Below are 25792 nucleotides of genomic sequence, written 5' to 3' on the forward strand. Positions count from 1 at the left end.
CAGCCAAAAGCAAACAGTAATTTTAATGAATAATCATTTAACAGCAGAAAACAAGTAAACAGCAACTAAATGCTTACAGGTTTTTTGCATTTGGATGCGTGTTGTCATTTTGCTCAGATGCTGAGATTGCACCATCAATTCCAGACTAACGCAACACCAGCAGAGGAGTTAGTTTCATTTCCTTACATGCTGCATTTAAGAAAAATACTGCATATGAACCAATTTGTAACTGTTACAGCTGTTAGGACAAAACAACATCTATCTCTGACAGCATGCATTTACATTGCTGCTGTAATGAGAATTAATGTGGATTAGCTTGTACGGGATTCGAATTAAGGAACTGGTTCTGTCCAGAGTATGAGTGAGACTTGACAAAAACCGAGCAGGCAAAATGCTCAACATCCAAAAATAAACAAAAAAGCTACACTCAAAGCTCCCTCCCATCCCTTTTTCCTTGTCTGCCACCCGTCCGCAGAAGACGTGGCCTAAATGATGAGCAGGCACCTGGACTGTTGACGGACTCCTCAGCTGTCATTTGCATGAGCAAGGCCACCTGCTGCCGCTCGGAGAGGGGGTACCCGGCCCGGATCCCTGGCATCCCCATTCCAAACGGCAAGCCCGCTTTCCGGGTGTTGGTGGGCTCCTTTTTAATGCGCTTCCGCTCTGGACCTGGTTTCTCTGTGACAAGAGTGAGAGGAGAGAAGCAGAGTTTATTTTATTGGGTGGCACACAACTACATGTTCATTCACACTAACCTAATTTCCTAAATCTTGTGGAAGGGGAGAGTAATGGAGTGTTATTAGTGCAATAACAATAATAAAAAAAAAAAACATTTGACTCTACTGTGATTATTATACCTGTCATTATGACTACTAAAATCAAAAACACTTAATTAGCAGTTACTACATTTTTTTTGCCACATTCCATGCTGTTTCTATAAAAACAAAATAATAAACAAAATTGTTTATTTAAAAAATCTGTCATCTAAGCCAAGAACTTTACCCATAATTGCAATACCCACTGTATCAACCTTTCACTGTTATGATAATTCTTAAAAGCACATGGAAAATAGCACGGCTATAGGACTAATCCTAAATATTTATCTTGATTAAGCCAACAAATAAGCTCTAACAACGACAAAAGCGCTTAAACCTTTCACTTTGTCACACCAAAAGACAATAAAACAAAAAGTATTCATTGTACAATTAACAAATAGGTTATTCATTACAACACATATTTTGCCCTCTTTTAGAATTCCGATTGCAAAAAGTGTGATAGTTTCAATGTGTATAAACCTCTGTAAAAAACAAAACAAAAACAAAACACCACACTTGCTCTCATCAGCCTCGTGTGTGAGAGTTCGCTGGTAGCAGCGGGTGACTTTTGTGTTATTACCCAGCTGCCCCTGAGGAAGGGAGTGTTTATGTCTGTCTCCAAGCCAATCAGCCCAAATCGTGAAGAGAGGAAAGAGGGTGTGACTTGGCAGAACCGGAGTTATTACGAAATAGCTGGTGTATATTTCAATTCAACATGGCCTTGCCAAGGTCACCGCATGCCTGCCTGCCTGCCTGCCTGCCTGTCTGCCTGCCTGCCAGGATTACTGGAGACACGGTGCTACTGGACAAAAGCTGCTGCTCCACAAAGACACACCCAGCAATTATTTTCAGTGGCACCATACCATCTGATGACCCACACGGAGGGTAAAGCTACACATGACTGTAACACTTCATCACTGAGGGGGAACAACTCGCACAGCACGCAGCAAACGCTACCGACAAGACGGACTCCTGCTAAGTAGAGGAATGGAGACGGCACAGTTAAATGTGCACATACGGAGAACGAGGAGAGCAGTGGATGTGTCGGAGGCTGATTTTTGTGGGACTCTTTTCAGTCCAAGTCTGGCTGCATCACTCAGAGCCAAAAACACATGAGTAAACAAGGCAAGAAGGAAGCACGGCAGCTCACGCTTCCGGTGTCTAAAGGTTTTCCAGGAAAATATTTTTCCAATCGCGAGTACAGACAGAGCTGATGAACTTTCACTAACATCTGTGAACACTTACAGCTAATGTGCCCTCCACCCCTCTTTGATACACTCTCACGTTCTCCAAAAGCATTTGCCATTTAGACACATTCCTTCTGCTAAGGCTTTAACAGCGGGAACCACAGACGCAGTCCAAACATGTTTTTTTTTCAGCAGCAGAGCAGAGAAAGTGCTAAGCTAGCTTTTTCAGGCTATGTTTACAAGACTGGGAGGCAGGAAGGCAGTTATTAACCTGATGCAGCTATATAGTATGCTGCTGCTAAACAGCACACAAGACTACAGTCTCTAATACAAGATTCATCATCAGTGGCAGAAAGCTGGCCTGCTTGTCTCTGATATGTAGCACAAATCATCAGGAAGCACAAATCTAAACGGACATTGCGCCATGTGTCATACTTTATACGGTAATTATTATATACAACAATTAAAGCAGGAATGATTAACCTTTGAGCTACAACAGCAGCACAACAATGACAAATTCTTTACTCAGAAAATACTGACTATACAAATGCGAGTCACTTCGATTTGACAGAATATAGTGGAAAAATAAGACAAAGCTACAGACAACATTTCTTCTACGTGTTTATAAAGGATGGGATTTTGTGTTTGGTTAATCGCTGTGAGAATTTAAGGAAAGATACAGTTTAAAATGGCAAAGACAGCGTACCATGTGTATCAAAAATAAATGTCACATGTAGATAACCAAATTAAACAAATCAACAACTACACAGCGCAGTGGGCATGCTCACATAGTACACAGTCTTTCTGTTGGATTTCTATTTAGGGAACACTGCGAGGGCTTTTATGTGTCTCAGTAAAATGATATTACTCAGCTTAAAGACAGGGTTGAAACCTTACTCTCCTTATTGTTTGAAACTTGACTAACAAGATTAGAGAAAAGGAGAATAAAAAAGGAAAGCTATGGATTGTCACCCCATGAATAGACTGCCCACCTAAGCCAGGGGGAGGGGACCACATCAAACATAAATGTCAGGTTAGAATAAAGCTCGATTTTGATATGACAGGCAGACAATGCTACAGTGTGTGCTAAAGCCATCATACAAACAGACTGTCTGGTTCAGTTAACCAGCAGACGCCACGACAAGAAGAACCACTCTAACCAGCCTGACCAGGTATGTCTGACCGTGCTACTTAGAGTGAAACAATGTTCTGCTTAGGGACTCATAAAACTTGCACAAACAGGAAGTTAAGGGAGAAGAGGCAGGAAGTGGCCAACAGGATGTTTTCTCAATGCTTTGTACTGAGCAAGTGAGACTCCTAAATACAGTATGAAAATAGAAAAGTTTAGATGCTGTCTGTCCAAGAGGCACATTTGTTACATATGGCTTTAAGCAGCTGCAGTCAGTGAGCAAATCATCTGTCTGTTGGTTTTCTTCAGAGTTGAACGTGTGTGAAACAGAAAGATACTCTGACTGTTATAACCTGTTAGTACAAAAATAAAATGTGCGGACTGAAGATCTGCACACATCACTGTCTCCCTTTGCAAACCACCGTTATTACTGTGACGCACACCTGCTCAAATGGCAAAAGACATGGTGGCGATTGGGAAAATGTTAAGAGGGAGCCAAAAAGGACAAAATGAGTCATGTTTTAAGATATTAACGTAAGCTAAAAAGTCACAAATAAAACAGTTGATTTAAAGCATTTAAAGCAAAATTCATTCGGCCGGTAAGTTTTAGCCTTCTATATATTCACAGTGAGTATTTTCATACCTAAAAATATGCTTTTCAGAGTGGAAAACGTGAGGACATGATTCATTTTTAATGTCACTAAAGCTGTCGATAAACAAGCAATGCTTACACTGTAATGCAATGATGCATTTATAAAGTAACTCATGACAGTCTCAGTGCAGCAATGCAGAAACACATCAGGTAAAGTAAAGTGATTACAGGTAAAGTAATCTGAAACAGAGACAAGCAGTACATTCTCATATTTAAGGAACAGAAACTTGTCAATTATTTTGAGTCATTTGACCAAATCCTTCCAATATTACAAAATGTGTTGTCAACAACTCAGCTGTTTGTTTGACTGCAGTAAAACAGTATAAATGATCACAGGGACAGAATGAAGTAATTGGGCTGTGTCTGTTTCACTCCTTCTATGATAAGTGTTTGCCAACTAAAAGAGGAGGAGCAGGGAGAAAATATTTAGTCATTTTCTTATTGTTTTGGTGCTTAAACGAGGACAGAACTCTTCATTAAAACAAAGCAGAAAATGCCTCTTATTTTCACGTCAACAACATTTTCAGAATTATCCGTCTTAGTGTGGGCGTAGTCCTAATCTGACAAGATTGTTCTACCGTCTATCCTCAAAGGCTGCATTCTGCTGCTGTGGATAGTGGCCATGACAAAGAAGAGGAGGAGGAGGAAGAGTGTAGGAAGGATGACCTCAGGAAGGAGAAACGCTGCTGTACAGCCCTCCTCAGGAGGTGGTCAGGGAAGGCTTGGTGACTCTACGAAAGGAGGGACGTGCATTGAAGTTCTGGGGGCTTTATTAACTTTAATGATCTGCAGTGTGCTGACCGCAGGCAGTCAAAGAATACATATTCCTGTCCCTCCACTTGCTCACTTATAGGCTCTTGTAATCCTCAGCATTTGCATGCTAATCAGAGGCTGAGATGACAGTAAGGCATGCAAACAATATCAGCATTTGTCGCTCTAAAAATGAAGAATGAAAGACATTTAAAGTCAGCTCAATCTAAGGCTAGAACAGCTCTTTCAGATATATTTGGTATTCATCAACACACTTCCAAAGAATATAGCCACGACATTTCAGTTGATGTCCTTAATAGCTACAAAAAAAAAAAACAGTGGAAATCAATGTCTTTTCTAGGACTTTACTTAGCTGGAGCAGTGAACAAGGCTGCACAACATCTTAGTATGTGATAACAGACCCTGCAGTCATAATACATCTCCGCCAGCTCAAGCCACAGAGGAAAGCAGCTTTGGTAGTGGTGTGGGTCAAAGTGCTAGGTGGGGGCTGTGATGTGTTGGAGGTGTAAAATTTTGCAGGAGAACTAGACACTGACCCAGCAGGGACAGAACTTAAAAGGCAGAGTCAAACTATAAAACACACATATGCAAAAACAACTTCATTTCCTTCAGAAAGGTATGCACACACACACACACACACACACGGAAAAATACACTTTACTGACACCGATTTAAACTATAGGCTAGCCACTGCTCACATCAAATACCTTTCTGATGATGATCAATACAACCTATTATACTGAAATGGCTGAGATCGCAGGTGATCGCAACTTGATTGGAAATGGTGTGAGCCAGGTGATCTTCCAGGTTTCTATTGTTTGTAAAAGTTATAAACTAATAAAGAAACTGCTCAGAATATTTTGCAGAGGTAAAGGTAAGTCAGAAGCTGGGAGACAACACCGGCCCACTGACATCAAGCTATTAGCATACTAAAGCTATTGTGAGACGAGAGTTCACACCTCCCTTCACTGAGGGGAGAGAGGGGAGGAGGAGGCGTGGCGGGGAGTCTGATCCTTTTTAGAGAAAATAGCAACTTAAGAAACAGTGCACTAAATGATCTTGCAACATAGATATCAGCATGTGAAAGGCATGAAAAAAAACAACAACAACATAAAAAACAAACACTATAGGGATTAAAGTGACAATCAAAGGAGTAATGAGGAAACACTTCTCAATCAAACACTCCACTTATTCATAATTCCCTTGAAGTACACAGTAATTACACACAGCCCCACATGTCCACGAAGTACATGTCCAATCCTACTAAACTTAACCCCAAACCATAACAGTTATCTGTTGCGACATACTTTTATTTCCCCCCTCTGTCTGGAGTGGAAAGCTTTTTGCAAGTGTAATCACTGAACATAAACCAATGTAGCGACTCAGCCAGTGCTGATGATGAAGATTGTTACCAAACCCTTCAAGTTGGACCATTTTCAACAAACTCAATCCTGAACCCTTAAAGCCCAGTCAAACAAGCATGAGCAGTAGTCCTTCTCTCCCTAATTAAAGAAAACACAAAGCCAGAGCCTTACCAAACCCAGACCTAGTCAGGCCTGTACGTTATACAAATCCCCACTTAATTGGATCATGATTTTGTGTGGTCTTCATCCCCTTTTAGACAGCACTCGTAGGTCCAAACTCCTTGGCTCTGCCACAGACACAAGGCTGGGAGCACTTTCACTTCATCCCCCCCCCAGTTTATAGAGCTCACCTAACTACTTCCTGTCAGCCTTAGAGGATGTGATGCTATAACTTTGATTCCCATGGACTCCCATGAAGGTGGAGATGTTAAAACACATGAATAAAATGCATCCCGATGCTCTCTTACCCGAGTCAGAATCTTTCTGGTCTCCATTTGCTCCAGCAGTGAAGGGCAGCTTCCTTTTAGGGGCCTTTTCTTTCATCTCTTTGACCCCATCACTGCGATCCAATTTGGGAGTCTTGTTTGACAACACTTTATCCTGAGAAAGAGAAATTAGAACATGAAGACCACAGTAAGCAACATGGTTTAGAGGTAAAATAAGTCTTCATCAGAATGAAGCAACGGCGCTGTAAGTTTAAATTTTTTATTTTTTTTTATCAAGAGAGCATACGAGTGGCTAAAAGAGGACATGGGCCAACAGCTACAGGCAGATATGAGCTATGTGAAGATCCTGCCGCCTCCTCCTGTAGTTAGAGCCATTCAGTGCCCTAACACTTCAAGCCATTATGGGCTTTTCAAAGTAAAACTTTTCCATGGGGTTTCTCCCCAGATTCCTGGCTCCCAGGCCACAGCAAAGGCGCAGGGAGAGGAGGCTAAGCTTGACGCCAGCTTGGCTCTGTGGTCTACAGCTGCTGGAAACAATCTCAAGCCCAAACATATCTGCTATCAACAGATGTAAATACTCATGTGTTTGTCCAACTTCTTTCTTTGTTGTATTGGGATCTGATGGTGACAGAGTTGCTTCTCCTGACTCGCAGCTTTACGACTTAAAAACAGAAAGTTGTCTATGATAGTTCTTTGCAGGGGTGCGATTGATAATTATGTTATTATTTATTCATCAATATCTTTTTCCTTTCTTTGTCTGACCAAAAATCTGAAGAAAAGAAATTAATTCGATATTGTGTTGAAAATAAATAAGCACTAAATGATCAATAAGAAGCTTAAAATGTATTATTTTTTGTTGATAATTCTGAATGTGTTAGCGAGTAAACAAACAACCAAAAATCCTGCAGATAAACTTCAGAAGTTCCAATGAACGACAGAACAGGAGCATCACCAAATCACACAAACAGAGCAACATTAATCAAAAAACAAATAGAGAAAACACAACAGAATTTTGGAAATCATCAGAAGAAATCTATGATAATCATATTTCTAAATGTAGAGCTCTTCACATCAAATAGATTCAAAAGACTTAAGTAATTTTCATGTAAATATTGATGCTTCTTGTGCAGTGTGCATCAGTATTAATACATATTAAACAATAATATTTTAATAGTCAATATTAAAGGACTTGGACTATATCTGTGTAGAATAAAAGAAATCCATATATTACTAATATACATTTGCATATAAATTATGGACTTGTCCCACAACAACCCCAGACATGTTGGCAACAACTTGATTCCTAAATGAGCGTAAATACATGGAGGAAAGCATGGATGTTGTAAACTGAAGCAGCAGGGTGTAGCAAGGAGTCAGCTCACTTTACAACAATAAAAAGCAGTGACCCTGAGGTGTACACTTCAACGGGTCTTCATCACCAAAACAGACAGTGGCTTCATACGTTTCCCTGCAATGTGGAAATTTGACTTATTTGATGTACTCTTTGTTAACTGCAAAATTTGAGTTGTCCTAAAATAAAGAACAGGTGGGAGCAACTAAAGAAGAAAAAGAGTGTTGTGGGAAAATTACAAGTCAGACTTTTTTATTTTTATTTTTTTTATCTATTGTGATTAGAAGATTATATAACATGTAAAAATAGTGCCGTGCCCTTTATAATAAACTACATTTGGTGTTCTGGTCCATATGAAATTCAGGAGGTCAAGAGTGGAATATTGCAGGTAATAAAACAATGCCTGTACAATTCATTTGACACCATCTGTGGTAAACTCTTCAGGAAATAAACAGTACAGGATTTGGTTCATTTTGAACTCATCGAACTGCTCCGTCTGAACTTCTACAGGACATGAAATATGTAATCATTTAAAGACTTAGCATAGCTTGGTGTAAGGGCAAGATATTTTTAGTCAATATTCCCCAAGTACAGATGGTCTCATAATGGAGATGCGGGTCAGATGCGATCTTCACACACTGACTTTATTTGGCTTAATTTCTCTGTCCTACCTTCTGTCCCCTTCTCATCTATCTCTATCCTCAGGGCAGGTTTTCTATTAAGTGTCAACTCTTTGAACTCCTCCTCCTGCCCTGCCCCAGTCATAAGACTATGATGTCATGGTACAGTAGAGACAAACAGTGGCAGCTACAGGGAGCTGATATCTCTCTCTCCCTTTCCTCCCTTCTCGCTGTCTGTGTCTCTCTCTTTCTCTCTGTCTGTCCTCAGGCTTCAACAAAGAAACACACAATTTGAGCAAAAGCATGATGCCCACATCTGAGCATGTGCAAAAGCTGCACTAGCAGGTAAACAGACATACATGATTTTTTTTTTTTGAAAAAAAAAAAAACAAAAAAACAAAACAAAAAAACAAACATCCAGTAAGTGAAGAGCTAGATTGCATGAGTAGCAAATGGTCAGATCTCCAAAGCGAATCTCCAGAGTTAGACTGGGTTGTTTTTGCTGAATTAAAGCTTTGGCAACTTGAGACTTTCCTCAGATCTGCCTTCATAAGACACCCTGTTTGGTGGTCTCCTAGCAATGCCTGCTCTTTCCGTCTGACTCCGCTTTCCACCCACCTGTGTGCGCTTCATTCCCTCCCTCCCTCCATGCCAGAGTCTGATGCAATCCTTTGCAGAGAGCTGTAAATCCATGCCTGCATAAACTGTACTTCTCTCTTCGCTGCTGCTGGTAGCACTACATTTGGTATGCACCATGACATCATCAAGCTGCGCCTGACACTTTGTTCCACTGCAAACAATGTGACTGTACCCAAGTCAAATTAAGAGGACACTTCCATCATAGCTTGCATTTCATGAGCAAATATGTCTTAACTGACCAATAACCTTACACTATTAAAAATGTCTGTCTGAACTGTGACAGAGAAGAGCAGTTCTCCATTTCTGAATTCCTGAATTTCCATGATATAAATAGTTTATTGGTGTCCAACAATCCATTATGCAACAGGACATTATGTAATTGTGTAATAAGGTGGTCGTGGAAAAATATGAAGTGATGACAATTAATTTACAAGGAATTTTAGTTCAGCTATTTATCAGTCACTGGTAAATACAACACACTATCAAGGGGAATGAAAACGCCCCCCCGAGGTGTAAATAATAAAACACAACATCTATTGTTAATTCTTGTACCGAGGTATGTTATTACGCTGTTAATCTACAGCTCAATCGAAGCTATGGGAAGAAATCAAATAGTTCAATAAAAGTGACCAAAACTAAATATATCAAGTGAAAGCTATGGATGAACACAGTGCTAAGTAAAAACTTTAGGAACTGCAAGGTAAAGTGAGGATGCTTTAAAAGTAATGCCATCATTAGCTTTTATTTATCAGTTACCTTCATATAAAGTGCAGTAGACTGGGACAAAACATGTCAATATTTGGTGTGATCTCTCTTTAATCTAACCAGCTCTCCTTCTGCTCGCTTTTTAACATTCTTGTCAAGTAGGTTCTTCCAAGCATTTTGGAGGACTTGCCACAGTTCTTCTGTGGATTTAAGATGTCTCTGTGTATGTTTATGGAACAGCAGAATGACTTTATGGGAACAATATATGAAAAATATTGCAACAAGGGGCAAATTTAAGCCCAACTACAAGGTGTCCCCTCATTGACGATGACCTCTTTATGCAGAAAGGTTAGAGAGCAACATGAACATAACAGCATCACTGAAACCAATAGACATGCCAGTATTATACTGAAGCACACTTAATAGCCTATTTAGATTAACACAGAAACCTGATTGGGTCACCCTGTGTCACCCAAACATCCTTCACAACCCTCTTCTGGACAAGTGTTGGGACATGTGACGTGCATCTTAGCTTTGCTTAAAGCAAACACACACACACACACACACACACACACACACACACACACACACACACACACACACACACACACACACACACACACACACACACACACACACACACACACACACACACACACACACACACACACACACACACACCATGGCGACAGCTGCAAGGTGCTCACCTTCCATTGGGAGTTCAGTATCTTGCCCAAGGACACTTTGGCAAGTAGACAGGAGCAACAGGGGATTGAGCCACCAATCTTACAATTAGTGGATAACCCACTCTACCATCTGAGCCAACACCAGCCTGAGTGTTGGTGACCTGACATTACTATAATGGCAATTAATTCAGGGATTCTGACAATTAAATGACATTTAACCACCTTAAAATAGGAGAAAACAGAAGAGAAAGTAGAATGCATACGCGGGCAATCAAGAGAGTGAGCCTGCATATAGATAGAGTGGCGAAACTGAAATTCAACTTTAATCTGGCAATTATTGAATGTAATTCAGTGTAATTCTCAGGTTCATCAGAGACATGTCCCAGGGGTCTGCTGTCTGAAAGTGGTATTAACGGGGCGCAAATAATTTCTGCTGTGGGGCATGTACCAAGGCCTTCCAGTTGAAGGATGGTCTGCTCACCAATCCAAAACCCATTTTCTCATTTATTTTTGCTAATGTTCCCTGATTATCTGTCAGGCCTTCAAAAGTTTTATAATTGTTTATCAGACGTAGAGGTTTAGTGATGGGTTTCAAGGACAAACAGCAGTTGAAAATGGCTTTGTATGCTGTGCACAAACACTTGGTTATTGGACACTGTGTTTATTTGTACGTTTTTCATCTTACCTTTTTCCCACCCTGCTTTTCCACCATGTCGGTGTTGAGTGGGAAGTGGTCCAGCTGGGGGGTTTTAGAACCCCCACCTTTGGGCATCGTTCAGCTCTCCCCACGCCAAGCTTCATTCACGCTGCCATTGCATCGTCATCAACCGTCTGGAACAAAGAAAAAGACAAAAACAAAAGGCGCAGGGGGGGGGGGGTTAGCACCTGGCCACTAGTTTCATTGAAAACACATTTACAGCACTGCCAGACAATGCAGCCATTAGCGGTACCATCAAGCACTCTATTTTCGACCATTACACCGGTGCTCTGGAGGAAGAGCATTTAAGAGGGAAGAGAGCTGCAGCTGTGGCAGGCAAAAGGCTTATCTGTTCTCCAGGCTCAACCTGAAGACCAAGGAAGACCTGCCCAAATACATTAAAACATGCCAGTTTTAAAGCAAAAGAAAGTACATTTGCTCAAAATAGAGGCACACCATTCACATGAGCTATACTAAAATGAAAGCACTAATATAGTGGGATTTAGGAATGGTAACGCTGACCATGGAGGATATTGCTGACCATGGAGGATATTGCGTAACCCCTACGTTGTGGGATACTGAGCAAGCTTGGAACAGCTGAGGAATGTCTTCAGAAATGTGACTGGCACGTCTCGACAAAAACCCAAACAGCTACTTACAGCTGCCACAGCTAGCCAACCCTTGTAATTGTAGGTTTTATACTCTGTACTAATTTATGGCATCCCTACCATAGTCGCTGCAAAAGAAGGACAGGAACTCTACCTGGTGTGAGTTCTCAGTTTAATGAGGTCTGTGTTGTCAGTGCCTACTTTGTCTTTTGTGCAAGTAGACAACAACAACATGTGCATTACTATCCACTGCCTTCCTTCGAGCCCTTCTGCTTCACATGGCCATGAATTAATCATTCATTCCATCCCTCAGTTCTCTCCTCCATGATGCACTTTCTCTTCTGAGTGTGTCCAAGTACGATCATCCCAGTGACTGAGTGAACAGATGAAACCATAGCTGCATTATTTTTTTTCTGAGACACTGGCACTCCTATCTTCCCTGGCGCCACTTCCAACCCCTCCAACCCCCCATCCTCCTTCCCTTCCCTCTGCAGTTATCCTATTCAAAGACTGCTATTTATATCCCTCCAGTCAAGTCAGTCAAGTCAAGACAGCCAGCCAGCCAGCCAGCCAACCGGATAGGCAACCAGCTACTGTACTGCCCCCCTTTACTGCTGTATGGAAAAAGAGATACAGCCCCTTCCTCTTTCCTTAAGGCTCATTGTTACTGCAACCTCCCACCTCTCACCACACCAAACAAAGTAACAGGAAGGTCGACCACTCAGAAATAAACAAACACTGCAGCAACACGCAGATGCACACACCTCAAACTGGGTCAGTTGTGCTTCTAGAACAATAATCTCAGCACTATTTTGGGACTACTATGATGGACGGTTATAGCAACAGAGCAATTCACCGATATGCGAAACAGGAAAAATTATGTTTGCAACTAGCAGCCGCACAAAGACACACATGGAGAGGAAACCCTCTTCAAAACCACAGGCATCATTTCCTTTGTAATTCCTTTCCAATCAAAAGATACATAATATCTGCAAACAGCGTGTGTCTGTGTGTGTTTCATCCAGTGAAGAATTGTTGACACTAAATAGTTGATTCGTTCCATATGTCCATTTGTGTGTACAAGGATGTGTGTGCTTTCTACAAAAAAACAAAAAAACAACGGTTCTCTACAATAGAAAAAAAAAGTAATATATTCTGTGACGAAGCCAAGCAGCACTACATTGTTTAGTTGCGCAACAATAGCAAAACAAACTAACAAAAAAAACACTATAATTTATTCTTCTATTACCACTGCAAATATTTGTGTCACATTTTAATTGCTTGGATGATGGTGGTGCTTCTGAGAAACCTTCAATAAAAACACATTTATCATATTGTACATGATACAAACATCACTTTTGGTTGTCAGCTTCATCTTTACATCAACTTATTTTCTCCAAGAACAAATGGCAATGTTGACTAACAATGCAAAAGGAAACAAATAATGCATCATCAGCATTAATCTACTAAATTTAATTTCCTCCTTTATAAGGTCATGTCTAATGAAAACCAAACATTGCTAACTTGGCAACCACTATAAAAAAACACTGCCAGGCACGCACTTGCTAGAATGGGTTATATATACACATATTAAGTAATATAAATGATAGATCCTGAGCTTGCATATAGCTAAGGTGAGTAAAAGTGGGTTTCAATATTCCTGCCCAGCAAACCGACAAACATTCAGACTGTGTTTAGAGGTTATAGTGGCAAAAAGGAACTTTATGTACCTGCTATATAAAATAATTTTCAGAGAGAAAGGAGCTTTAGTTAAATATCTAAACAAGGCTAATACGATTTAAGATATGATCATGTCTGCCAACCATTTCATCCCATTTCATCCATTCTCTAACAACAACAACAGAGGAGCAGCACCGTTGAGTTTTAATGTTTTATGCATGACGTCAGCCGAGTTCACCATGGAGAGATGATAACTGCAGAAAGGAGTGGTGAGAGGTGAGCCAGAGAAGCAATCTCTTCCAAATGAAGGACAGGACCTGCCACTACTTCTCTCCATCCCTTATCTCTCCCTTGAATAAACACACACACACCTTTCTTTCTGTGTCCCCTGTTCCTTTCTCTCTTCATCCTCCTGTAGCATCCTCTCTATGCTCTGAGCCACTCCCTCTGCGGTCAGATAGAGGCCAACACTTCAGCATATTGCAGCATACTGTGTGCACACTCACAGATGCACTGGCACACACAAGCACAGTTACATTGGTATTAAGGTTGACTTCAAGACCCACAATGTACAATGACTTCAAAACCTACCCCCTCACAGCTAAACCACGTGTTGTTTATGTCTCGCCATTTCACATTTGGTGAAACTGTTCTACAAAATGAGTGCTTGGCATTTCATTAACACCATTTTTGCAGTACAAAGTAATTTAGGTGATGTCTGTTATGTAATATGACTAATGACTGGCAGCCTCCAGACAACAATCAAGCCATATTTAAAAGCAGTGTATGCCGCTTTGGATTTATTTCTTTTAAAGAACAGGAAGAAATATTACAGAGCTCTACTCGTACAACATTCATGTGAAATTTAAACAAAATTTTACACCGTGAAAAATCCTGCGATGCTGCGCTGATCAAGCACATGGAGCGGTGCGGTCAGTGGGAATTAGGACTAGCCAGAAGCTCGTCGTCAGTAGAGATTACAGAGTGGACTTTCTAGCTAGTGGCGTGAGAGGTGTGTCTCTCTGACGAACTGTTTCAGTTGACGGTTAATGTTTCCTACCGAGGCTGAGCTGAAGCTCGGCTATTTACCACGTGGCTCGTTGACGTTAATGCTCGTTCCCCTGTTCCTATCAGGGAAAGTGTTACACAAGAGTTGTTAGAATTGTTGTATTACGTTTGTATTATGGCAGGATGTTTGCACTGCCTTTTAAAGGGGCAATAAGTAATTTATTTTGTGTTTACAGTTGGTGTAATATAACTTTGCTGCTGGTTTGTTGCTTAAGCATTATGTTCAACAGCTACCAGATGATGTTAGATTTTATTGGTACTAGAAGTAATACGATTATGTGTATCATTGATATTAAGTTAAAGTTCTTCTGATTTGTATTTGTTCTTCTAGACCACACCTATACTAATCCTTCAGTTTACCTACTGCTGGAAATACAGTGTTGTTGTGTGACAAATCAGGTCAGTAAAGAGCGTTTAACTGAAGCTGAGCGTCCCGCGTGTTCTGACCGACACCCCAAGGCGAGCATCACTATTCCTAACCTCTGCATACAGTCCTAAGCATCACCTCCACAACACTACTGTCTGCCACATAAGACCCAGTGTGTATTCGTAAAAGTGCAAAGAATTAAAAAGATGCTATTTAAGTTTCAGACTTTTGCTGCACACAAAAATGACCTAAAGCCTGAAAGACCAATTTCAATTTAACCAACAATAAGCATTGCAAATTATTCTAAAACACACACACACACACACACACACACACACACACACACACACACACACACACACACACACACACACACACACACACGAGGGCACAAAATACAGCAATGATGACAAAAAAAGATAAATACACATACAAGCCCAGCAGTACAGAAGTGAAAATACATGTGCAGAGATGGAAAGCAGTTGTTTGCTCCAACCTCATGCCACTCCTCACTCATGACTCTCATTGAACACACAAAAAACACAACTCCAAATTTTCCACGCTGACAGCTGAACAACACAGCAGCTGCAGTCAGGGATGGACATGTTGCCCTGTCCGTCTGTGCTTGTGTTTGTGTGCACCAACCCAAGTGCATATTGCACAATCAATCAGATATGAACACACTCCTTGGCAGTCAGTCAGCTCATATCTTGGTGTTGTTTAACAGATATTTTAGCTTGGGCACAGTATCATAAATGATGACACGTTATATGGGTCAAATGGCCTCACTTGAGATGTTCTTGAGTCATTCAATGCTCCGTTACGATCAAAGTCTTTCAAGTCCCTTAAACCAAAGGCTACTAAAATATGACTCCAAGCACAGATAGCAACACCGCTTGGTGTGTTTTGTATCAACATCACCCACAATCGCACACTATGATAAGTTAGAGGGTCAAAGAAAGTGGTGGAAAAAAAAAATACAACTTTTGTCGTGAGGTGGTGTTTACCAGGACCCAAATGCAGGCTCACAGACTTAGGTATCAGTTCCAAAATACAGTCTTTATTGCAATAAACAAAAACAAACAAACAAACCAAAAGGTGGCACCTATCGTGTCCACTTGCTTCCAGTCGGGAGGGCAACTCAACCGACAGATCCGGGGAGACACGGCTGGCAGGGCAGCCGGCAGACCAGTGGACAAGACCGCTGGAAGAAACGGAGTCAATAATCCTCCGAGTCGGGAGGTCAACTCCACCGACTGGTGACTTTGACAGGGAGCTCCGCAGGAGGAACAGAAGACGGAGGAACGGGAACAGGACGGAGGACTAACAAATGAACCGACAACCAGAGGAGTGCAGGGGCAGGGTACATATAGTCCGGGGAGGTGATCAGGGAGATGCAGCACACCTGCAGGTGGTGATCAGGGGTGAGTGGCTGCATTTGCTGGGACTGGTGAGGGGCGTAGCCACGGTAGGTGAGAAGAGGAGGACACAGAACAAGCAGACAGGGGACTGAGTGGACACAGGAGGAAAGGGGATCGGGGGCAAAACGGAGGAAAATCGGACTCCTGACAGTACCCCCCCTCAAAGGGAGCCTCTCGGCGACCAAAACTGGACCGGACCGGGTGGGAGGAGGGGGGACCGGAGGAGGGACGGAGGACCACAACAACACATGACACGAGAAGGGAAACCTAGGTGGACGGAGGACGGGCACGGGGCAGGATGGCCTGGGGTGACCGCTCTGGAGGACACCCACGGGGCAGGACGGGCTCGGGGGACCGCCCCGGAGGATGCCCACGGGGCAGGGCAGGTTTGGGGGACCTCTCCGGAGGATGCCCACAGGGCAGGACGGGCTCGGGGGACCGCCCCGGAGGACGCCCACGGGGCAGGACAGGCTCGGGGGACCGGAGGAGGGACAGAACCGGAGGAACGGGAACGGGATGGACGGAGAACAGACGGAGGACGGACGGGTGACTAACAAATGAACCGACAACCAGAGGAGTGCAGGGGCAGGGTACATATAGTCCGGGAGGTGATCAGGGAGATGCAGCACACCTGCAGGTGGTGATCAGGGGTGAGTGGCTGCATCTGCTGGGACTGGTGAGGGGCGTGGCCACAGGAGGTGAGAAGAGGAGGACACGGAACAAGCAGACAGGGGACTGAGGGGACACAGGAGGAGAGGGGATCGGGGGCAAAACAGAGGAAAACCGGACTCCTGACAACTTTGCTTCGTGAGAGACATCACAGTGTCGAACATGAAGGACTGAGTGCTCATCTGCAATTATTTATATATCCATAACAAGTGGGAAAGAAATAAAGATAAGTTGCAAGTCAGTTGCAGGCACAAGTCCCTTACCCATCCTTGCCTGGAAAATTCTACTAGGTTATCCAGGTGTTAAACCATGGTGGAAAAAACATGTTTTCCATGGTCAACTGCCATCTGTCGTTTCTGATGACATATTCATATAAAGTCTAATGCTGCAAAATGAATTTTGAGCCCAACCTCTAATTCCAAGGAGAGATTTCTCATGAGTAAAGCTACCAAGCAATCCACACCTTGGCAACAGTTAAAGGGAAAAAGCTGGATTCATGATGAGTATGAGGACAAAGTGGCTGTCTTGTGGTTGGGCAAAAATATATCATTCTGAAATTATGTTGAAAATTTTTATTTTTTTATTGATTGTGATGACGTATTTTCTTGTGAAATTTAAATCGAAGTAGTCACATTTCATCTTTTACCATACCAGAGAATAACAACTAGAAAATAACCAGTTTGACCTACTATTACCATTCAGTCCAATGCAAATATATATCATTGAAAAGGTAATCTTATATATTTAAACAACCACTGCAATATATAGTTTTCTGGTTACTGTGATACTAGGTCTGTAGCATATCACCCAGTCCTTGTTAGTGCATGTGTTTACTCTCCAGTAAACTGACACGTAGGAGAATAGTCTATAGAAAGATGACCGCAGCAACAGCTAGCTAGCCTGTTTGGTGTGCAAATAAAGCCAGCCTGGCTTGGCTGCAGTATCCTGGCAACCAAAGCCCAGCTTGGCTGCTCAGTCCCTGACCTGGGCCCATTCACTTCATTATAAACCTGCGTACAGAAGAGGAGACTGAATGACACACACGCACACAGGCGTGTGCTAATGCATACACAAGCACCGAGAGGAAAGATGCATTACGCTAGCATAGAAAATGTGTGCTTACAAAAGGAGCTAAGAGCAGAACGATTGAATGACAGACTGTTGTATTAAAGAACAGTGGTTATCTGTACGTCTGAGGGTGGAGGCAAAGTTTCTACATGACAGTCTAGTTTTGTGTTTTGAACGTATATGGGCTTAGTATGCCAGCTATAGCTATAGAACTACTTTGCATTTTCAGCAAGGAAAGTTTTTGGCTACTAGTGGCAGTACTAGATTTAAGTCTTTCATTTCTTTTCCTACATAAAAAGGTCCTCATGCCTAAATGCCGATATGAGCAGCAGGTGTTGCACAAGGGCATCTGCAAATGACAAAATATATTTGAAATGTGAGTGAGTGGGAGTGGTCCTATTATCCGCGAGGCTCTAGGAGTAGAGAGAGCCAGAGAGGAGTGAGATGTGGGGAGGAATCCAATCACTTGGTCTGATTTTCTATTCTGAGCACGTTCACTCTCCCTTACACCTCTCTGTTCCATCCAATAACAGCTCAGGGCTTGCTGCCTGCCTGCCTGCCAGTCTGGTAAATCATGCTGTCTTTGCCAGTGACCTCGCTAAGATAGTGGCAGGCTTGTATATGTATGCAGCTAGGCTGCAGGAAAGGCCAGAGACAATCTCGTTGCTTTTTGGCTCCCTCCTCTCCAATCCCTCAGCTTCATCAGTGCTCTGACTCATTCTCATTTCTTCTCTCCCTCTCTGAGTACTGCGCTCTCATCTGCCTTTCTCTCTATTTTCAACATCTCTCTCTCTCATAGGCAAAAGCCTGACATTGCCACAGCAACGTGTGAACGTGTGCGCACACACATACACACACAGAAAGCTTGTTGCCTAGCAACTAAAGGATGAGACAGATGCTGGCCTATCAGAGAAGCTAGTGAAAGAACTGTGGATGGAGAGAGGGAGCCTATTGATAGAAGAGTGCCTCTGCATATCAACCTCAAGCAATGAGAATTCAATCACTTTCTGACCTTTGGATCACCACCTGACCAAAAACAGTCATTTCACTCTGTCACCGACTGCTACGTGTCTCTTCTAACTATTGCTGTAGGAAAATATCAATACACTAGAGTATCATGATATTATCTTTTGTGATGCTTTTATAATTCTCAAAAAAACACTGTATTGATTATTATTTAATAGTTTCCATTTAACGATCCATGGCAGACAGTGGTTCATTCTGTGTTGTGTTTAAACAGCCTGCAGTGCCGTCGTCTGCTGTTTAACTCTTCCATCCCAACGTGACATCACACACTAAGACAGGAGGTGGTGTATACCGTGACACTGTTCCTAAAATTAAATGTAAATAAATCCCAACACATTGTCTTGTTTACAATATTGCAATGAATTGCAATACATTTAATCGTAACCCCTGTATTATGATATGTAGCCTACTGTATTGCCAGATTCATGCCAGCAGTCAGCCCGACTTCCAACAGGTTCGACACAGGAGTACAGTTAGTTGTATATTGTCACTTTACATGTTTGTACACTGCAACATAGTCAGGACAAGGACACAAGAAATTGTGCAGTAAAACAATCTATACCTGAAAACACTACAACTGTAGTAAACACACTATCTAGAAATGTAAATCAAAATAAGTTTGCAGAAGTACCACCACTACGACAACCACAATAACAAAAATGGCACTTCAAACATTGGCTGCATCATCTGCTCCAATTCACTGGATAGCTTGGCCTTTTTGTCACATGCTCACCCCCCCTAACTGAGTGCTTGTCAAGCAGGATGGATGGAAAGAACAACAGTGTGTTTGGGAAATCCATCTTCCCAAGCAGAAAATACAACTAAGATCATAATCACACAGAGCCTAGCAGGGAATGCATCAAAACAACAATAATCCATCTTAAACTGGTAACCAGTCTGTATTCTTTAAGGGGAGATTTGAATTAGAAACTCTTTGTTATGGACCAAGTAAGCTATCTGTGTGTGTATGAGTAGTAAATAAGAAGCAGTTAAATGCTATGAAGGTATTTTTGTGTCGTTATTATGCAAGCAAAAAAAACAAAAACTGTTTTGGAAGCAGCTTTCTCACACCGCAATCAAAAATCAAGTTTGTAAGTAAAAAAAATATATAAACTGAGAATATAATTATTTGCAGTGCAAACAAATTTGCTCTGACAGTTTTGGTCACAGAAATAAAACCTTGCTTTTCAAATCAAAAACCTAGGAGTTGAGTTGGATGTAGTGGGCGGGACACACGCAGGAGACGGGAGTTTCTACTGGTGGATTGGCTGCCTCCGACAGCACAGGATTGTGTATTGAGCTACATCAGAGGTTATATCACTCTTTCCTCGTGAAATGCTTTAAAAGTGACAACTCGGCTTTCACTTTGATTATATTTCACGTTGTCATGCCGATCCCGTCTTTGAAAGAAAATGTTTTTGAACTGTAAGAGCAAATTTGTTTGCAATGCAAATAATTATATTCTCAACTTATATATTTTTACTTACAAAATTAATTTTATATTGCAGTGTTAGAAATTTGCATTCAAAACTAGTTTTTGCTTGCATAATAAAGACACAAAAATACCTGCATAGGTTAGCCACTTCCAGCCTTCACCTTAAGATACATCCACTGAGCAGCTCACTTTGTATCTCCAGACAGACTTCATTTACTGGTCAGAAATGCACCAACTATTGTGTGTTTGCACTTCTATAAAACGACATTACAATGATAATTGTAATCTAATTGTTCTGATCATTCAGGAAGTGTTTCTGATCTTGTTTGCAATTTATTTGAGCTCCAGGCTAAGAAACATAAACATCACATTTCAACCATACTAATCTACCCACGACCTCTACACAGTTCAAAACAAAGTTACACTACTTCAGCTACCTGAGGACTTATATAACTTGGAAAAACATAAAAGCACCATCTTATTCCTGGACATGAGACAAAAGGTAAAGCTGCAGGTACAAACATTCCAATGAGTAAGAAACAAGATTAAATTAAAACAACATCTGATAAGCAGAATGGTTTCGGCAGAGTTAAAACAAACCCAACTCAGCACATATCAGATCAAACGCTATCTGCAGATGAGTTTACGTTGTGTTTCTATTTGTGTATGCTGCACAGCAGGTTGATTTGTCTTGGCCAGAGTACCAATATGGTTAATCGCTGAAGATAGGCAACATACAGGAAAAGACAACCAAGCAACTCCAGCTCATATTCATACACACAGAAAACCAGCAGGAGTGTTGCAAGTCTAGATTTAATATAAAGCATCAGTGTTAACACCACAGGGTGAAGTGCATCCCATCTCTCAGACATCATGTGCAACCTTGTGCAATTAGTTCCTTAATTAAGACTGAGCATTCAACATCTTGGGGTGGTTGTTTCATGTTGGGGATGCAGTGTTCCTTGGGACATGCAATAGTTTCACCACAGCTTGCAAGAAACATCTTTCCAAAAACCTGCTATGATCCTGATCCATGTTCAACATATCATAAAACCTCTCAAATCAACAAGGAATCAAAGTGACAGGGGTAGATGGCCATTTGGTTGAAACATAGATGGATTTGTCAAGAATGTTGTCATTTGAATTTTTCTCTGAACCTGAGTAAAGATAAATGTTAATTAATCTTCTCTTATTCAAACTGGTGTATTACAGAATAACAGAGGTGAGTAAATCATGTAGTACGGACTGCAAGGAAAAAAAACCTCATGAAACTGTCATACCTGCACCTGTTCTTTTATGTAAAAGCAGTCAGTATCGATACGTTCAACACATTTAGAATCTGCTTTCTTTTCTAATGTGCAGTCTATAAACAGAACCAATAGAAAATGCTCTGCTGTTGATTAGTTTTGTTTTGGACTATTAGCAAAGCCTGAGAATGAAGGAGATGACGTACGTTGTGATCCTCGGCTACACCTGACCACATGACATCATGGTTATGTGGTAGACACTTTAGCTCCAAGTGTAATGAGGACACCACATCTGCCTATTATTGTAAAGTGTTAAGATCCAAGTGTGATCCAAATCATTATGCTCCTACAAAGGAAGATAAATGACTGCATTTGTGTGCCTGCTTGAGAGAACATGAATGAGTGAGGTTGTATGTATACAAGTGTGCAGGGTAGTAGAATATGAGGCACGGTGACTGGATCGACATTAATTAAGGATTACGTGAGGAGGTAAAAATAAATGCAGAGCAGAGGGAGCAAGCCTGGATAGATAATAAACAGAGTGAGAGAAAGGCACGGGAGGAGAGGCGCAGAAGGTGGATATGACCTTTCCACAGATGAGCATTATTATGTCTCAAAAACACACACACACACACACACATACGTAAAAACTGCCATCATCTAAAAGGCATTACAATTTTTTTTAAGCAGACTGAATGTTGCAACGTAATTCTGAAGGCAATTTTAAGAAAAAACAAATACATTTTAAGCAAAGGGACAAATAACAGACGTGCAGCACTGTTTGGTAGCTTTTTCAACTGTCTGTTGTCGGACTGCACAACCACAAGTTGCATAACACTATCTCTTTCACTGGATATAATTTGTTCCTGTATTATGGTTAAAGAACATCTCTTGCACACTCAGTCGTTCTGTTTTGCGTAAGGACTTGCTTCATAACAACCTGCCTGTCATCTCACTCTTTCTTTCTACTTTCTAGCATTAAGTCAACGTAACACTCACTACACCAAATGAAACAACTCAACAGTTAACTTTAGAAAAAAGCTAAAGTTTAAAAACTTGTAACTTCAGCAAGGCTGGCTGTGATGTCCCATCGTCTTTCTGCATCGACCTTATGCGAGTCTGCTTTGAAAAGTATGACACTTATTTCAAGCACTTTCTTGCATCTGATGTGTTAACGGTTTTGAAATATAAAATACCTGTGCGCATTGACTCACTTAGTTCAGAGGTTGTTTTTCATGTGATAACAGTGTAGAATAGACCGCATGTCGATTAGCAGATCTCACCTCCCACTGAACAATTAACAGGAACCCATACACACCGATACCACGCCAATAACATCCCTACATCAAAATATTACAAACATTAATTTCACAGATGTATTTGTCCAAAGGAATTTACAAAAAGCATATTCAACATCCAATAGAATAAGAGCCAAATGCCACAAAGATCCATTCCAAAGGACAAGACAACACTAATGGTTTAATGGTTGTCTTTATCACGATAAAAGTTCCTTGGGAAGGAAGCTGTGAGTGATTTATTTGAAAATGAGAAACTCTTTTGTATTGTCTATACTCCAACTGCACAGTTATGTAATGAGACACACAGTACAGTCACATTTTATCTGGCACAATTTATTCTCCAAGCATAAAGGTATGACTGATGGTGAATAAAGACCCCTCTGGTGCTACTGTACTTCAAATTATATTGTTTTGATGTGAAATATCAAGTTTTACCTTTCAGCTACAAATTAAAAGTTTAATGCAACATTATTCAAACTAAATAGCCAACATGTTAACTTGTTATAGTAATTGGCCAATGCACCAATGTACTAGTTAAACAGACATTTTACAGAGCAGCCATCTGACAGAGACAGTGGAAAGATACTTATCTGTGGGTCTATGTGTATGAGAATACCAATGATGCAGAAAACAGCATTCATAAAAACTAAATATCTAATGTCACCAGTCATCCTTGTGAATTAAGCTCATCTGGAGCCCTGGTGATGTGTAAATAAACCCTGTCTGAAATTCATAATTGATTGGGTCGACTTCAGCCGAATGGGAATAGGTGTCAGATGTTATAGGGAGACTTTAAGTACTCGTGACAAGCCCTCTGACACAGAATGGGTAATATACCACAACAGCTCTCTTAAACATCCTACTGCACTGCTTTCTGTTATTACACGGGAACCAGAGGGTGGGACTGGCAGCTGACTTGGCACATAAGAAGGCAGAGGAAAAAAAGAGAACTAGCAGCACACAGACAGACAGACAGACAGACAGACAAGCAACCTGATCACTACAATGACAGAGGAATGGAGGCAGAGCCAGAACCTAACGAGCACAAGCAGCTACAGTAACAGTCATTCCTAATGGAGCCTCACAGGCGAGGCCGAAGAATCCTTCCTCAGACTCACAACACACGTGGGTGCAGCGTAGCTGGGGACCAAACAGAATGTTAATACTGTCCTGGTGCAGAGGGGTGGAGGGAGGCAGGATCCCAGATGAATTATAAATCACTGGGCAGGGCCGGATGGAGGGATGAAAGGCCTGCTACTGCAGAGCACAGCCAGCTGAGGGGTGGGGCGGTGCCTGCTTAAAGAGGGGGCAGGGAACTGATGCCACACTCAGGCAATGGTGAGGGCATGTGCATATAAGAGTATGCTGATAGGCTTCTTAATAAGAATATGCACATGCAGATTTTTCCGTGGGCACATTTATTTCCGAGTACAGGGACTGATAAGCGTGTGGATGCCACTTGAAACTCAAAAATGATTCTCCGAACAGAGTCGAACACAGATTCCTCTTATGTTTTGATGCCCAGCAGAAAGAAAGGGGAAAGCAAGAGATTCTTTAGCTTGTACTAGTGTCCTTGTTCCAGGGTAGAACTTGTATGATTACACCATTAGTTGATCAACAGAAGAATAACTATTTTGATAACCTTTTTAGACATTTATCTAGGCAGAAATTGTGAAAACATACCACATATTCGGTTTCCAGCTTCTCAAATGTCAGAATTTGCTGCATGTCTCCATTTTATACCACAGTTAATTCAATACTTTTGGTCAGACAAAACAAGACATTTGAAGATGTCATATCTTGTACGCTACAACTTATGACTGAGTTTTCCCCCAAAAAATAAAATAATTGGCTTTCTTTAAAAGACAAATCAATTCATCTAAAAATAATGGACATATAAATGGATAATAACAGTAATTAATAGTTGCACCACTAATCCAAGGAAGGTGCTCACAAACCTGCCAAGACTTGGATGCAGTTTTTCCACTACACTGATTCAAGAATGGCAAAAATTGTTGGTGCACCAGAGCAGAGATCAACATATGAACAGCAATCACTTTTCAAATGATCCAAACTGTTGTTTTGTTTCCTGTATTTGTCGACCCAGAGGACTGCTACACCCCGTCGTACTGGTTGTGTTGACTGTACACTTCTAAAAGAACCGCACTGCAACTATAGTATGATCAACCGCAGTGTACAATACAATGATAAAATACTCTATACGTACCATAACACATTCTGCAAGTTTAGTCAAGTTAGACGAAGAGAAAGTACGTAATATTCTTTGTAAAACAGCCAAAGAACTGATGTAAATACTACAACCGCTGATAATGAGTAACCCAAACAAATCCTTTTACATTACCACAGAGGACTGAATACTGATCCAGAACAAAGGCCCCCAACAGGTAGGCAGACCAACAAGCACCCGGCCATGCGGGGTCTGTGGCAGGCCACACTCACTCACAATGGGACAATCAATAAACGTGCCTGGACAGAAAGGTTCCAATTAGTGGTTTGAGCAGGTGCTGCTCAGGACACCTGAAATGGTCCACAGCGAGGCCACAGAACACTTGTCTACATCCTTCACCTGCATTGAGCACTTCCAGTGGAACTCTCTGAAATCTCACAATAAAATGTTACCAAAATCTGTCCAGTAATACATTAAAGTCAGTTTTTGACTGTGCTTCACACTGTAATTTGGGGTAAATATAATTAAATATCAACAGGTAATGTTTTGTTTACAAAAGGTTAACAATACCACCCTGAGCTGCCATCTGCACCAAGCAACACCAGCTTCAGGGAACATGTTTCCTGGGACCACTAGGGTGTGAATCTTGGCACGC

General features: G+C 41.4%; 1 protein-coding gene across 2 annotated transcripts in view; it reads right to left on the reverse strand.

Annotated features, from left to right (window-relative positions):
* ankrd11 (ankyrin repeat domain 11) overlaps positions 1–25792 on the reverse strand; it is a 97009-nt gene that overhangs the window by 12837 nt on the left and 58380 nt on the right. For both annotated transcript variants that reach the window (XM_069697715.1, XM_069697714.1), the window contains exons 3-5: positions 11051–11196; positions 6386–6518; positions 505–678 (exon numbers count right to left, since the gene is read on the reverse strand). In XM_069697715.1, coding sequence (XP_069553816.1) covers positions 505–678; positions 6386–6518; positions 11051–11137 — 394 coding nt within the window. In that variant the 5' untranslated portion in view covers positions 11138–11196. The remainder of the gene's footprint in view (positions 1–504; positions 679–6385; positions 6519–11050; positions 11197–25792) is intronic.

Source organism: Brachyistius frenatus, unplaced genomic scaffold (assembly GCF_029030835.1).
Source record: "Brachyistius frenatus isolate BFR_SWC_R1_liver_20210118 unplaced genomic scaffold, ASM2903083v1 Contig_24, whole genome shotgun sequence".
In the NCBI taxonomy this organism is placed as follows: Eukaryota; Metazoa; Chordata; class Actinopteri; family Embiotocidae; genus Brachyistius; species Brachyistius frenatus.